Source organism: Corvus brachyrhynchos, unplaced genomic scaffold (assembly GCF_000691975.1).
Source record: "Corvus brachyrhynchos isolate BGI_N302 unplaced genomic scaffold, ASM69197v1 scaffold32, whole genome shotgun sequence".
In the NCBI taxonomy this organism is placed as follows: domain Eukaryota; kingdom Metazoa; phylum Chordata; class Aves; order Passeriformes; family Corvidae; genus Corvus; species Corvus brachyrhynchos.
The window spans coordinates 513,975-526,973 of NW_008237919.1; the positions used below are offsets into that span (position 1 = coordinate 513,975).

Below are 12,999 nucleotides of genomic sequence, written 5' to 3' on the forward strand. Positions count from 1 at the left end.
AAAGAGTGTCCAAAGCATTGTGCATATAGGCTCCAGTGTCCATATTGATAGGCATTTATACAACAGTAGCTCAAATAATGTCCATCCATCTTTTCCAAAACTGTAGATGTTGCAAACCTTAAAATCTTTGCTCAAAGAACACCAGAGATAGTAAGAGCTAGCAATTAAGAACATTTTAAAGGCTACAAGATCAACCTAGCAAAAGAGTTAATTAAGGCTACATAGGTTTCACTTAAGTCAGCTATTTGATACATGCAGGTTATGATCTCATTTTTAGTTATATCATTATATAATATTCCTTTCATAAGCTCTCATAACCCAGTGCACAGAATGACACTTTTCTGAGGATGAATGAGGACTAATAAGCTCTCATAACCCAGAATGACACTTTTCTGAGGATGAATGAGGACTGTGTAGTAACACAACAGGAAACTGACAGCTGTAGGTTCCCTGATTCACTCGATGCAGAACTTGGGATGTGGCTACTGAGTAAGCCAGGGACTGCAGTAAGAGGAGGACGAGTGGCACTGTGCGGGCTGATGAAGGCTGCTCTACAGATGGATTGTATTCCTGTTTTTATCACCAAGCTTTTACGCAATACAAGAAAAACCCAGTAAATTCGGACTAAACAATGTATGCCAGTTGGTGATTCTCACTCTGCATCTCTGAAATCCTGGTGTCTTGAATTCAAGTTCAAAGAGCTAGAGATGCAGCAGCTGTGATTTGGACATGAAAACAGTTGCAGTGCCGCAAAAACCAATGTCTACTGAAAAACAACAAAAAAATTAATACAAGTCCACCTACTCTTCTGAGCTTTCCAAGTTTTCCCTTTAAGACATGAAGTCTGCTACTCACTAGACTGCTATGAAGTTAAATCAATGCTTGTAAAGCACTTGTATGCTACTAAGTCAACATTCACAGGTAAGTCTACAGGGGCACTGATAATCTTTTCTTCAGAAAATGTTTGAATAGCACGCAATAAAAAGTCTGCAAAACCTAAACAGTCATTGTTTAAAAATCAACAGAAAGCAAAGAAAGCACAGAGGAGCTTCTAGTGAGTGCCATCACCCTGTACAATGATTTAAGGATGCGTTGGCAGAAAAAATGCACAGTATTTAATCTTTGGATAAAGGATTGTGTAAGGGCATGTATGAAGCTCATTCCAATCAATTTAATTACAGTGTTTCCTAAATTTTAAGAGTTTGACTTAAATATATTTCTTCTGTGTGTATCACCTATAGAAAATACAAATACATATTTGAACTTACCATCATATTTTGCTAAGACTGCCTGGACATCTGCATATGCTTGCAGTTCCAACAAAGCCTCTAGCAGATTTTCATGGATGTTGAACATGCTGAGCAGGGGAAACTCCTTCATCAACTACAATCAATAACATATGAAAGGGTTAGATTATTAAAATGGAGATGGATTTCTTGTTCAAAATGCACTGAAATAGCTGGCACCAAGTTAAAACTCCTCAGTTCCCCTTGCTCTTCTTTCCCAGAGTTCACTATTATTTCAGAAATTTCTGAGCTCATATGGATACTAGGTCAGGTTCTTGTCAAGACATGTTTGTATAGGATGAAATTAGTCAAAGCCAACAACCCAGCTATCTGAACACATAACTCTCCTTCAATGAACAGGCTTCTTCAAAGCGAGAAAGAGTTATTGTTCTGGGAGAGAATCTTCAACAGTGTAGCTCCAGCGTATCAGTAGTAAGTCATCCAGCATCTCTCTGGTGTATTAGTGGAAAAAACAGAGAACACATTGAAAAACCACAATGACATCAAATGAGAGAAGCTTACATATATGCAACCATATTATCAAGTATGTGATACCAGGATTTGTAACTGTAAATACTTTAGAACACAATTGCAATTGTGGCCAATATAAAAAATAAGAAAAAGAGAAAGAAAAGAAAAGGCTGCAACAATAGGAAAGGTAAAGCTTATGCAAATCGAACACCATAACTAAGGAATCCATCTTGATGACAAACTGAATGAAATACAGAGTTAAAATAATCTAATCTTTTCACATGTAAGTGCTTTTACTTCATGAACTAAGCCTTTGAGAGATACCAGGGATTTGTTTTTAGATATCCTGAGTTTCAATACCTGCATAGAATCAAAGGACTGAAGCTGATACTCTATTGCATCTCTTTTTCTAAGTCACACTTATAAGAAGCACCCATGTTTTTTACTGCAGAATTGATTAAACAATATTTTTTATTGTCAGAGTGATTCTCTAAAGAACTGTAGTGTTAAAAGATCCTTGCTTCCTTGTGTCCCCTTTAAGGTTGTTTAACTGCCTACATGATGCAGATTCAGCACAAAAAGGTCCCTGACAGTGAAGAACTGGGGTAGCTGGTATTACCACTGCTGACATTATTTTTTAGGAACTTGCAAGGAAACACTAAAATTTACAATCTCTCTGATAGGGTTTATGAGAAAAGAAATACTGCAACATGCCAAGTAAAGAATATGATCCAAGGTCAGCCTTGCTCTACTTGAAAATAATAAGCCAGATCTGAAAACTCTGACACTTGATAAACCTACCTTTCAAGATGTAAACAGCAGAACTATGAGAACCAGAAAATCTTAATCTCACAAACAGATAAGATAAACAAAAATAAAAAGGACTGAAACAAGAGGGATGAATATTCACCAAGAACTTCAGAAATGAGAAACAGATAATGCACTGGAGTGTCTTCACTCTGTTAAGAAAGAGACCTTAACAGAGAAGCAAAGCACAGAGAATTCCTGTCTTGTGAAATGGTCTGGCATAGGCTAATGGAAGAACTATTCTGACCTTAAGACTCTAAACTTGTCTGTCCGGAAAAGCATTGATTTTGCTGCAGTTTGAGGATTATTAGATGAAAGGCAAGGATGGAAGTGTTTTGTTTAACTGATTACATAAATTTCTGGTGAGAATCAGGATCACTGAGAGAGCAGCTGAAATAGGTCACTGAACTTTTCATGTTAATGGCATGGGGATGGCCATAAACTCCCAGTTTGGTAGGAGCTGAACCTGTGAAAAAGAACACAAACAAAACTGCATAGTTCTCAGGCTCTTCTCCCCCCTTAAAAAAAAAAAAAAAAAAAAGACTACAGATCTTGATGCTCATCTAGGTTAAGTCAAAGGATTTGAGAATAAAATAAAAAGTATTAACTCATTGTTCATGAAGAAAAGTAAGTGCAGGTGAAAATTCACATAGTTGGATTCATTAGTTAAAGATCCATCAATGAGTCTACTTCTCTTCATTCTTGTCCTTACTATTGGATTTTTAAGATAGGAAGCTACTATTTGGCAGGAAAGAGCATGACAGAATCTGGCACTACCTAAATGTGATTCAAAGTTCAGAATGAACATCTTGTGAAGAAACCCCTCTAAGGGATTAAGAAAGATTATCCCTGCTCATTGAGAATGAATAATGGCTGGCAAAATAACATTCCCTCCATCAGTGAAGAAAAGGGAAGAGCTGCAGCTAGTTACAGATGTACTCTGGCCAGTAAAAGCTCTTACTCCGATTCTCCGCCTCTCACTGACATCACTCACTGATTATTTTTTTTGCTATTTTAATTAGGTTCTGTCAGAGTGATAAACCCTGTCTCAGACAGCAGAGGAATAAAGGTCACTGTCTGGACTGCCAGGACTACAAACTGACAAGTGTTAATAAAGGTTTCATCTGGGAAAGGTCGAGTACTAAGAAGTCCAACCCAGTAACACTGAACTCAGTTAATACTGCAGCCTCAAAACACCTCTAAGAGGCCACTCAGCTATTTATGCACTGACTGTGCATAAATGACAGCATATTTGCTATTAAAAAAAGAAAAAGAAGACATGAACTCATTTCTCTGTCATATCTGGATGTAGAGTATCTAGTTTTTGCTGCAAATAATTTCCAGTCACAGTAAAAATTTGTTTATTTAGAAACTTGCCAGAAAGTAAAGCCACTTTGATGGAAGAATATTATGACAGGTCATCTTTCAGGTCTCATAGTGAAAGCAAACACTGGGGAAGAAAAAAACAGCCACACAGGTCTAGTGACTGGTCAGGGCAGGCCACATACTGGGTCATGCTGAGGAGCAATGGGGAGCAGACTGAGCTTGCTCCCCTCCCTAGCAGATGAAGGGGGAGCTGGCTCATACTCCACACAGAGATGTAAAGATGGGGACATTATCCCTGAACACAAGATGAAAAACACACCCTTGAGTTCCCCAGATCCATACATCACTGATCTCTAATCTGGCCTCCAGTTTAAGAGGCACAGACATCCCTTTGCACCCAAAGATTTATTTTCTGCAAAGTTACAGACTAATATTTGCCAAATCACTTGGCTTATAAGTTTTAATTATTTTTACTTCTTTACTGCAACCTGAGAAATACTTTCATTTGCGTGGCAAGCATTGCACTTGAAGACAAGATGAAGGCTCTGCTATCATCTTTCTCCACACCTTCAGACCTCAAGAAACAGCCATCAAATTGAGCACTCAAGATTTCTTGAGCCACAGAGCCACTACAGCATTTTACATATACACTACTTAGGACTAAAAATGCCATTGTAAATTCCAGTTACTTGGTTTCTTGCCTGGCATTAAACAGAAGTGTTCCATTAAGCTAAACTCATTTTCACACCGCGTGAAAACAGACACCACATGGCTATAAATGCATTCCCTCTTTACAACATGAGGATATTCAGATGGCTGTTGAACATATTATGCAAAATCTATGTTCACAAGGATTTTACTTTGAACTTGTATTGGTCAAAATACCTTCTAGTGATCAAAGTCAGCCCTGGAGCTGGGTTAGTACATATTCTGTTCAAATTCTTCTGTGCGTTTGGGGGGAAATAGGTACAGGTGTAGAAAGTGGAGCTGCTTTTCTTTGAAAGATTCATTGGGTATAAAGGTAGTTTTTGCAGATATTTCAGTTTTAATTTTTTAGATAAATAGTATTTTGGGAGTATAAGTTTGCAGATAAATTTTGGAAGTAAGTCTGACACAGTCAGATATGTGAGCACTAGTCCCAGAAGCACCCTATTCCCAGATTCACTTCAATTCACATTGCAGGGTGTAGGTTCAATGATTTTGTGATATGAAAAAATGATGATCACAAAAAATGCCTTATGGTAAAAGGAAATCTCCCTCTGATTTTTTGGATGAGGAACAAGTTTTATCTCCCAAAGGATGTTTACTGAAGAAGATTCCCTTCCCTGAGAGTATTTCAGTTATCAGCATTTTCATTTAGATCTAATTTTTTTAAACATTTTAAAGGAATGTAGCTTTAATGTCTGCATCTATTATTCTCTCTGTGACAACATTATGAATCAATTAGCCAAGAAACATTATTTGTGTAGAAACACACTATAACCTGCAGCTATGCCTACAACTAGACCCCAGGACACAAGGGCATACAAAGGTGGACAATGAATGATGTTATATATAACCTGGTGTTGACACATTTATTCTCCATTTGCATTATGATTGTATGCATGGTCACAACTTCTATGGGCAGGGCATGCAATCATTCATTGCTTGTACTCCTATTTCTCCACAAACAATTTTTGATTTTCAGATCAATGTATTCAACTGAATGCATTCATAATTAATGTTAAAATAAACAACAAGCAAACAAGGGAAATTCAATGCAAACTGTGAAACTGTTACAACCTTAACTCCTAGTGCGTATGTTCCTGCAGTGGGTATCTGAAATGGAAAACTCTGTCTCCTAAAAGAGGAATGACTGAGGCTGCCATCTTTCAGGTGCAACTATCCACCAAAACTGAAGGACCAAGAACACAGTATGGACAGCACCAGTCTTTTCACAAGTGCTTTGCATAAACTGCTTTCTGGCATATGACCTGTAATCTGTTAACTGGACAAGGTAGGAAAGGTAGAACTCCAAGCCATTTCTGAGTAGAAAAACAGAAGCCTCCATTTCTGTGGGCTTCATTGTCTGCAGATGACCTTTCACACGTCTAAGCTCTGACTGAAGCTCACCCTGGGCTTTTGCAACATGTCACTCCATGTTGACCTTCTGATGTCTAATTAGATACACTAATCTTAAGTTGTTCTCCTGGCCAGCTCACCTGTCAAGGACAGAAGGGCAGAAACAGTGTCAGCAGACCGAAGTTAGCACACAAAAAGGCTCTGTTAGCAATGTAAAATGCTTAAAAATTAGTCTAACTCCTGGTCCTAAAAGTGCAAGTCATTCCACCACCGTCATATTGTGAGTGGGATTCCTGTGATGTAAACACTGTCACAGCTCTTGGAGTTGGAAAATTAATTAAATACACTGGACGTACCTGAATTAAAGTTCTGCTTAATTATAGCAAAAGTAGGATTCTGTCAATTCATTAATTTCGTTAAGTGCTGCATTCCTTTTGGTAAATAATCACTGTTTTGTTTGGAAGCAGCTCCACAGTTACTCTTTTACAGCTCAGAGGGGATAGGAGCTAAGAAACCAAATCTGTCAGATCCTGTTGTTTTGAAGCTTGGAAATGAGTACCAGTAGGATCCTCGTATTTTCCTTGTATGTGGAATTCAGGAAATTTGACAACTTCAGACTGTCAGAAAAGAGACCCAGATCCAGTTTACACTGTGGGATGGCACAGGCTTATAATTTGCCATCATTCAATTTTAAAATTGAATTTAGGCCTAATTCTGTGTAATATTCAAAGATAATACGACTTCTCTTCAATGCAGGATTAACAATGAGTAAATGAAGTGAAAAATATCTTACTAAATATGCAAACTCTAAGGAAATATGTTAGAACATGCAGCCTTTATGTTCTCTCTTAATTGGAGGATTGAAGTCTTTAGAGCATGACTTAAGTTCTTTAAAGAATATAATTACAAAATGCTGTTATTTGGACTATGCCGTAAAAATGCACGTCTTTCAGGTATCAAGAGAATTTTAAAGGCAGATGTGGCATGAACGCAGAAGAGCACAAGCTGTTCTAGATTTTATACTTATTACTAAACAATTACATTATATAAAACTAGTAACAGTGCTAAATTATAATGTTTGTTACATCAAATATAAGTAACTCTATAAAGCATGAAAATAAAGTCATTACTCGTAGTCCTGCCCAAAAAAAAAAGCTTTATTTACATTACAGATTCACAGAATGGTTTGGGTTAGAAAGGACCTTACAGATCATCTAGTTTCAACTCCCCTGCTGAGGACAGGGACACCTTCTACTAGAAACAATCTGTTCATGAAAATTCATATTTAGTATATCTAATTCTCCCTGAAACTGGTTACTAAGAGGTGGCAAAAGCAGTAGATAGAATTAATCATTGAAAGAACGTCCCAAAGTACTTTTTTCAGAAACTAACATATTTTTAGAAATGGATTTTTAAGTGAAATTAAAGTGAGGAAATTATCTAGGACCTCAAAAATGAGCTAGGAGATTCCAGAGAGATGGAAGACCATAATAAAAGTACTATACAAAGTCTCTGAACATGGAGTGATGCAAGATGGTGAACAAAAAGCAGTCCAGGTTACCACGGCTCCTACCAAGACTGTGTGACTATATTCTATCCAATAGAATGACAATACTGGAAACCTGTAATTTATATGAGAAACATTATTGTAAGTTTAGGTAGTAGTCACCAAATTTCTAGCTTCTGAGGTTCTGGACAGAATCACAATCACGACTAAAAGTGAGGGGTCTGAGGATGTGAAGATAAAGGAAGGGATAAACATCATTAGGGGAATCATGGAAGTCTCCATTTTGTTTAAGAGCCCACTGAAATGAGGGATACTCCAACCCGCCCTACCCACTTACCATACCATGTGAATCTGTGACCAGATTACAGACATATGAAAATGTTAAAATCAGCATTTATCACTTGCCACTATTGCAGTGCTTGTGTATCAGAACAAGAATTAACTGAAGATAATCACTCTGTGGTGGAGACTGGTAAATATCACCATTCACAAGAGTAGCACTCTTCTAAAATCTATGAGGTAACACTTGGTCTCATTGAACTAAGAACTCTCCCTTCAAATTTTAATAAATGGTACTTTAAACAACTGCTACAGATGTTAATAAAGCTAGAATCCCACTCAAGGCAGAGCAGCCTGCCTAACCTGACCTGTGTAACACAAGCCAAAGAGCTGACTCACTCATCCTTGCCTCAAGCACAGCAGCATTTGGGAGAGACAGACAGTAGCCGTCGATGCAAGCAGCTGCAGAGATTGTGTTGTTAAGTTTCTAGGGATCATAATATCTTTATTAGCAATAAGTACCCTCTTTGTTTCACACAACTTGATAATTTGAGGTGCAGAAAACTGTCCTGGCTATGTATTTGTCTTACTCAAGAAGAAATCAGCAATGCACACAAGAATACAGAATTCAATAGAATATTGAATAGAAATCCTTATTCAAAGCTCAGCAAAAGAAGCTGACAAGAAAGTATGCTAGATTCGCAGAACTATCATCCCAGAAAAAATCACTAATACCACTGACCACAAAAAGATAAAAACCAAACCTACCTGTATCATTAAAATTGATTTAGTGTGATTGAGTACCCTTCAAGTGACATAACCTCTTAAACCATTTTAGATTCTTAGGGCAGCCCACTTTTCATGCAGCCAATTGATAAGCATGCAGCAAGAGACAACACAAGCTGTTTAGGTGTCCTCTGTGGCATAAAAATACGCATTTAGAGACTGCAAGTGAGCACCAAGATGAACACAAACATTCAACTGAAATATCCTCAGCAAAGTTCTCGGAGCTAAATATGTAAAAGCAGACTTCTAGGTCCTTTATCATGATCTGAAGAGTAATTTCTCAGCAGATACAACTGATACTAGAAATAAAATACACTTTCCTGACCCTTAAAAAGTGTTTTTCTTTCTATCCTTCTCCAGACCTAAAGAAGACCTGGAGACCTTCTTCTCTCCCTAAACCTTACTCATTTCTGAACAAAGTTGCTGAGCATAGAGCAAGTAGCAATTCCACTGTGTCTCAGAAATATATACTTATAAAGAACACAAAGCAATCTTTGAGGGAGTGCAGGCTCATGGGGCAGGAGATAAATACACTCTAGAATGAGTTTCTTTCATTTTCTCTCTGAAGGAGGAAGCAATTAAGAACTTCCACTTGCTTTGTCCACTGGCACACATTCTGCCTGCCACCCTTCTCCTTCATAAACATACATCACCCTTCAATTAAAACTTGTTCCACAGACCAAATGTTCTCCAGAACAATCCCAAGAAGCTCCAATTAATTTGAAAATTCATTTTCTTGCATGGTACATTTTCACATTTCCAGTGACCCAATTAAGAAAAGTGACTGTGTTGGCCTGCTCCTGAATTCAGTGGTGCAGTCACTGATCCAGTCGCCCACAAAGCAGAAAGTGAAGTGCCTTTGCATACCCTCCACATCCTCTCTGTTTTCAATCAATAAAAAACACAAAACGCAAACCTAGCACATTCCTGTTTTCTTCCATTGTAATGGTGAGGGAATCTGAAAAGAGCAGATGGAAAGCAGGTGGCACAAAAGGCAACCCTTGCTCATCACCACCACTGGCTTGCAATACTGCCCACAAGGACAGTTCAACATGAAGATTACTCACAGCCACCATTATGGCCTTTCACCTCTGCACATACTAAATTCTCCAAAATCATTTAGAACAAACTACTTTAAATCCTCCTAACGTAATCAGCACAACAAGTAAAACAACGAGCACTGTAGACTTTCTCCTCAGGGACAGTAAAAGCAATCTAGTTTCCTCACAGACCATATCATGCTCTGTATAAACAATAATAAAACTGGAATAATTCTGTTGACTACACTGGAGTTATTCCAACAATACACTAATCAAAATGAGATCACAAGTTAACTCAATATATACAAATAGTGACAGCTGCTGGTTTCTATAGCAAAATATAGTAAATAATTATCATCAGAAATACAAGCAAAAGCAACACCTATGTATGATTTCATTACATGTTTCCATGGAAACTACAGGTTCATAGTTCTCATTAATTCAACTCAACTGAACGAGTTACATCCAAGCAACAAAGCCAGCAAAAATATACTCTTTCAAAATCACTCACAGAAGCAATAGAAATTCCTACCCAATTTTTTCAAATTAAAGCACCCTTGATTTTTAAACAGTTTTTAAAATCAGTTCTAAAAAAACCCCCTGGTTTTAAATACCTTCAGTACAATACTAAGAAATATGATTTTTATATCAGCAGTGTATATAACCATAAAATCAAACTCTTATTTAAGTCACCAACAACTCATTTCCCTTTCATTAAGGTGCTTTAAGTAGGATCTCAGTCTTTTCTTACATAAAATTTAAGCAAGACAATCTAATCCATCAGTAATGTCCTCAAGATGGCCTCATATATGCAATGAATTAAACACTCTCAAATATTTTAGTTTTTCAAAGTGGCAAAGACTCACTACATCCCAATCATATTTCCCAGATGGTGTCATGAACCTCTTAACACTTCATTTCCATCATGTTCCACATCTTGAGAAACCTGTTTTCAATCTTTCAAACACAAACAGGGCCTCCGCCCTCTGATGTTAGATTCAGCAGTCCCTAGCCAACGTATTCTTCATACTCTTTTTAGGATGAATAAATTCATCTCCTTCCTCATCAATCATGAAGAAACCTTCAAAGACAGATTCATGTTCTTCAAACCTCTCCATAAGTGTACTATTTATGTCTTCTATGAAGAAATGGAGGATTTGCATTCATCAGAAATAAGTAGCTCCACGCCAGTCTAAGAAAAGCATCTGCAAAGCTGACTTGACCCTCATCTTGCTCCCAGTGTACTGGAGCTGTGACCTAGAGTTACTGCTGCTTTTATATTTCCTCTAGAGACTTGCTAATTCTCAGCTGTGCTTGCTTAAAATGAAGAGCTCTAGAGGCATCTAAATTCAGTTCTGAGGATTTGGCTTAGTGTCTGTGTGTGGCAAAACACAGAATGCTTTGATCTGAGCGAAACTCTCCAAGATGAAATTCTATCTTTATACCTCCTTTGTCTCGCATCCAGTCCTTCCATTTTAACAAAATATTCCTGTAGAAGAGTGTTTTCTGTCCTTCAGATGTTTAATAACTGAAGACTTTTGGTCTTCCTGTTATTGCTGCCTCTCAAGATCCATGTTGTACTTAATTTCAACAATTTTCTATTTTGCTAATAAATTTCAGACTATTTTATCTCTAGTGACAAAATAGGTCATTCGCTAATCAAAGCTCTGCTTCTCACTTTGCATAAGAAATCTAGGACTAGATAGACCACTCAAGTCCCCAAACCAAGTGTTCTGCATACACAACTATCCATACATATTGACAGGAGCAGAAGAAGGCTTCACACAGTATCTGTTCCCCATAGCCCTATCTACAAATCACAAAACACATTCAGCAGCCCATAGTAAGCTCCAGAAGTTGGCATAATTATGATGTGTGATATTTGAATGGGAGATTCAAAATTTTATCTTTTTTCTGTATTAATGCCAGAACTTAGAATTCCAATGTTTGTCCCAAAACATTTCAGTATTTGTCCCACAGTACTTGTGTAACAAAATTCATGAAGCATCAGCAGAGCTGGCTGGACTGAAAACAATGTTTTTGAAATCAACATTCTCCCAGCTGGCCAGAGGAGTGCTAAACCAGGTCTTTCTTCCTCATCCCTCTTTCTCACACTCCTAGCTGTACAATGGCTGTTTTTTTGACAAGCTCTTTTTCAACACCTCTGTCTGGGATTCTAGTGATTCTGGAGATTGAGAGTTGTGTGCCTGAAGGGTCCCAGCAAGAGTCAGGAAACTAAGTTACTCACCACTTGCCATCTGGCAGATATTTAGGATGAGAACCTGCATTATTATAGCGAACTCTGCTCAATGTTTTCAAAAAATACTCATGAGTGCTCCAGTTCCAGAATAAGATGTTGAGTACTGGATTCCAAGCTGGCAAACACACTTGCCCGACTGCCATTGACGCAAGTGCCTCAGCTCCAGAGAAAGTCGCTTTCCTTTTTGTATTAAAATTCACACTGACTTGCAACAAGAATTTCTCTTTTCACTAGGCAGATTTCTGAACCGTTCATCTGAGCTGCCTAAAGCACACTTTACAGGTGCTTCATTCTAGTCTGGGATTTCATTTTGTGCATTTAAAATTTAACACCTGCATCTTAATTTGCGGAACTATGTATCTTGCTGGATTCATCTCTTCCTGGTTTTTTGTGGGAGCTGGAATATGAAGTGTAAGAAACACAGGAAACTGGGAGGTAGTTTTACCATCATTTGCCCAGAGCTGTAGGGCTCCACTCCTCCTTCTGTCACAGATTTACTACCTCAGGTGATGTAAGTCACCCCCTCAAAGAACTGTGTTCCTAATCTGCATCCTGGGAATATCAATGAAAGAAATGCTGGGCATTCACAGCTACATCTAAACTTGAGCCTTTTATATATTTGAAACATATACATTGCCTAATGTGAACAGCTGCCCCTTCTGCCATCTCCAAAACAGCTACTGTTCAGGGTTTCAAGTCTGCAGCTTTGTAGCTTACTGATTTATGACTACCATTGGTAGCTCCCCTGCCCACAAAGCCAGAATACAGTCAGCTCCCTTCTCAGAGGGGGTTCAGTTCATTACAGATTCATTACCTGGGGTTTGACTTTTCAGTGATAGGTTTTGCATGAATAAATAACACTGTCCTCATATCTGAATAGTGTGATGCAAACAATGCACAGAGCCAAACTGCAGTTTTGAAGGAGAAAACAGAATACTTAAGATCTGTTTATGAAGTTAGCAGCATTCACTACATGGTTCAGAAAAAAAATGTTACTAACTTCATGATCAAATAATTAAAGACTGAACTTCATTGCACATGTACCAGGATGGAAAATTCAGTCTGCAGGGGTAACTGTCCATTTGGTATTTGATGCTGCTTTTATAACCTTATAAATAAATGATCACTTAAGTTAGTCTTTATGCACATTATACATACAAAAAACCAGCAGTGCTG

General features: G+C 37.8%; 1 protein-coding gene across 1 annotated transcript in view; it reads right to left on the bottom strand.

The window, feature by feature from the left end:
- Nucleotides 1-12,999, bottom strand: part of ST7 (suppression of tumorigenicity 7) — a 55,595-nt gene that overhangs the window by 30,456 nt on the left and 12,140 nt on the right. Inside the window, exon 7 of the mRNA XM_017733078.1 lies at nucleotides 1,269-1,383. Coding sequence (XP_017588567.1) covers nucleotides 1,269-1,383 — 115 coding nt within the window. The remainder of the gene's footprint in view (nucleotides 1-1,268; nucleotides 1,384-12,999) is intronic.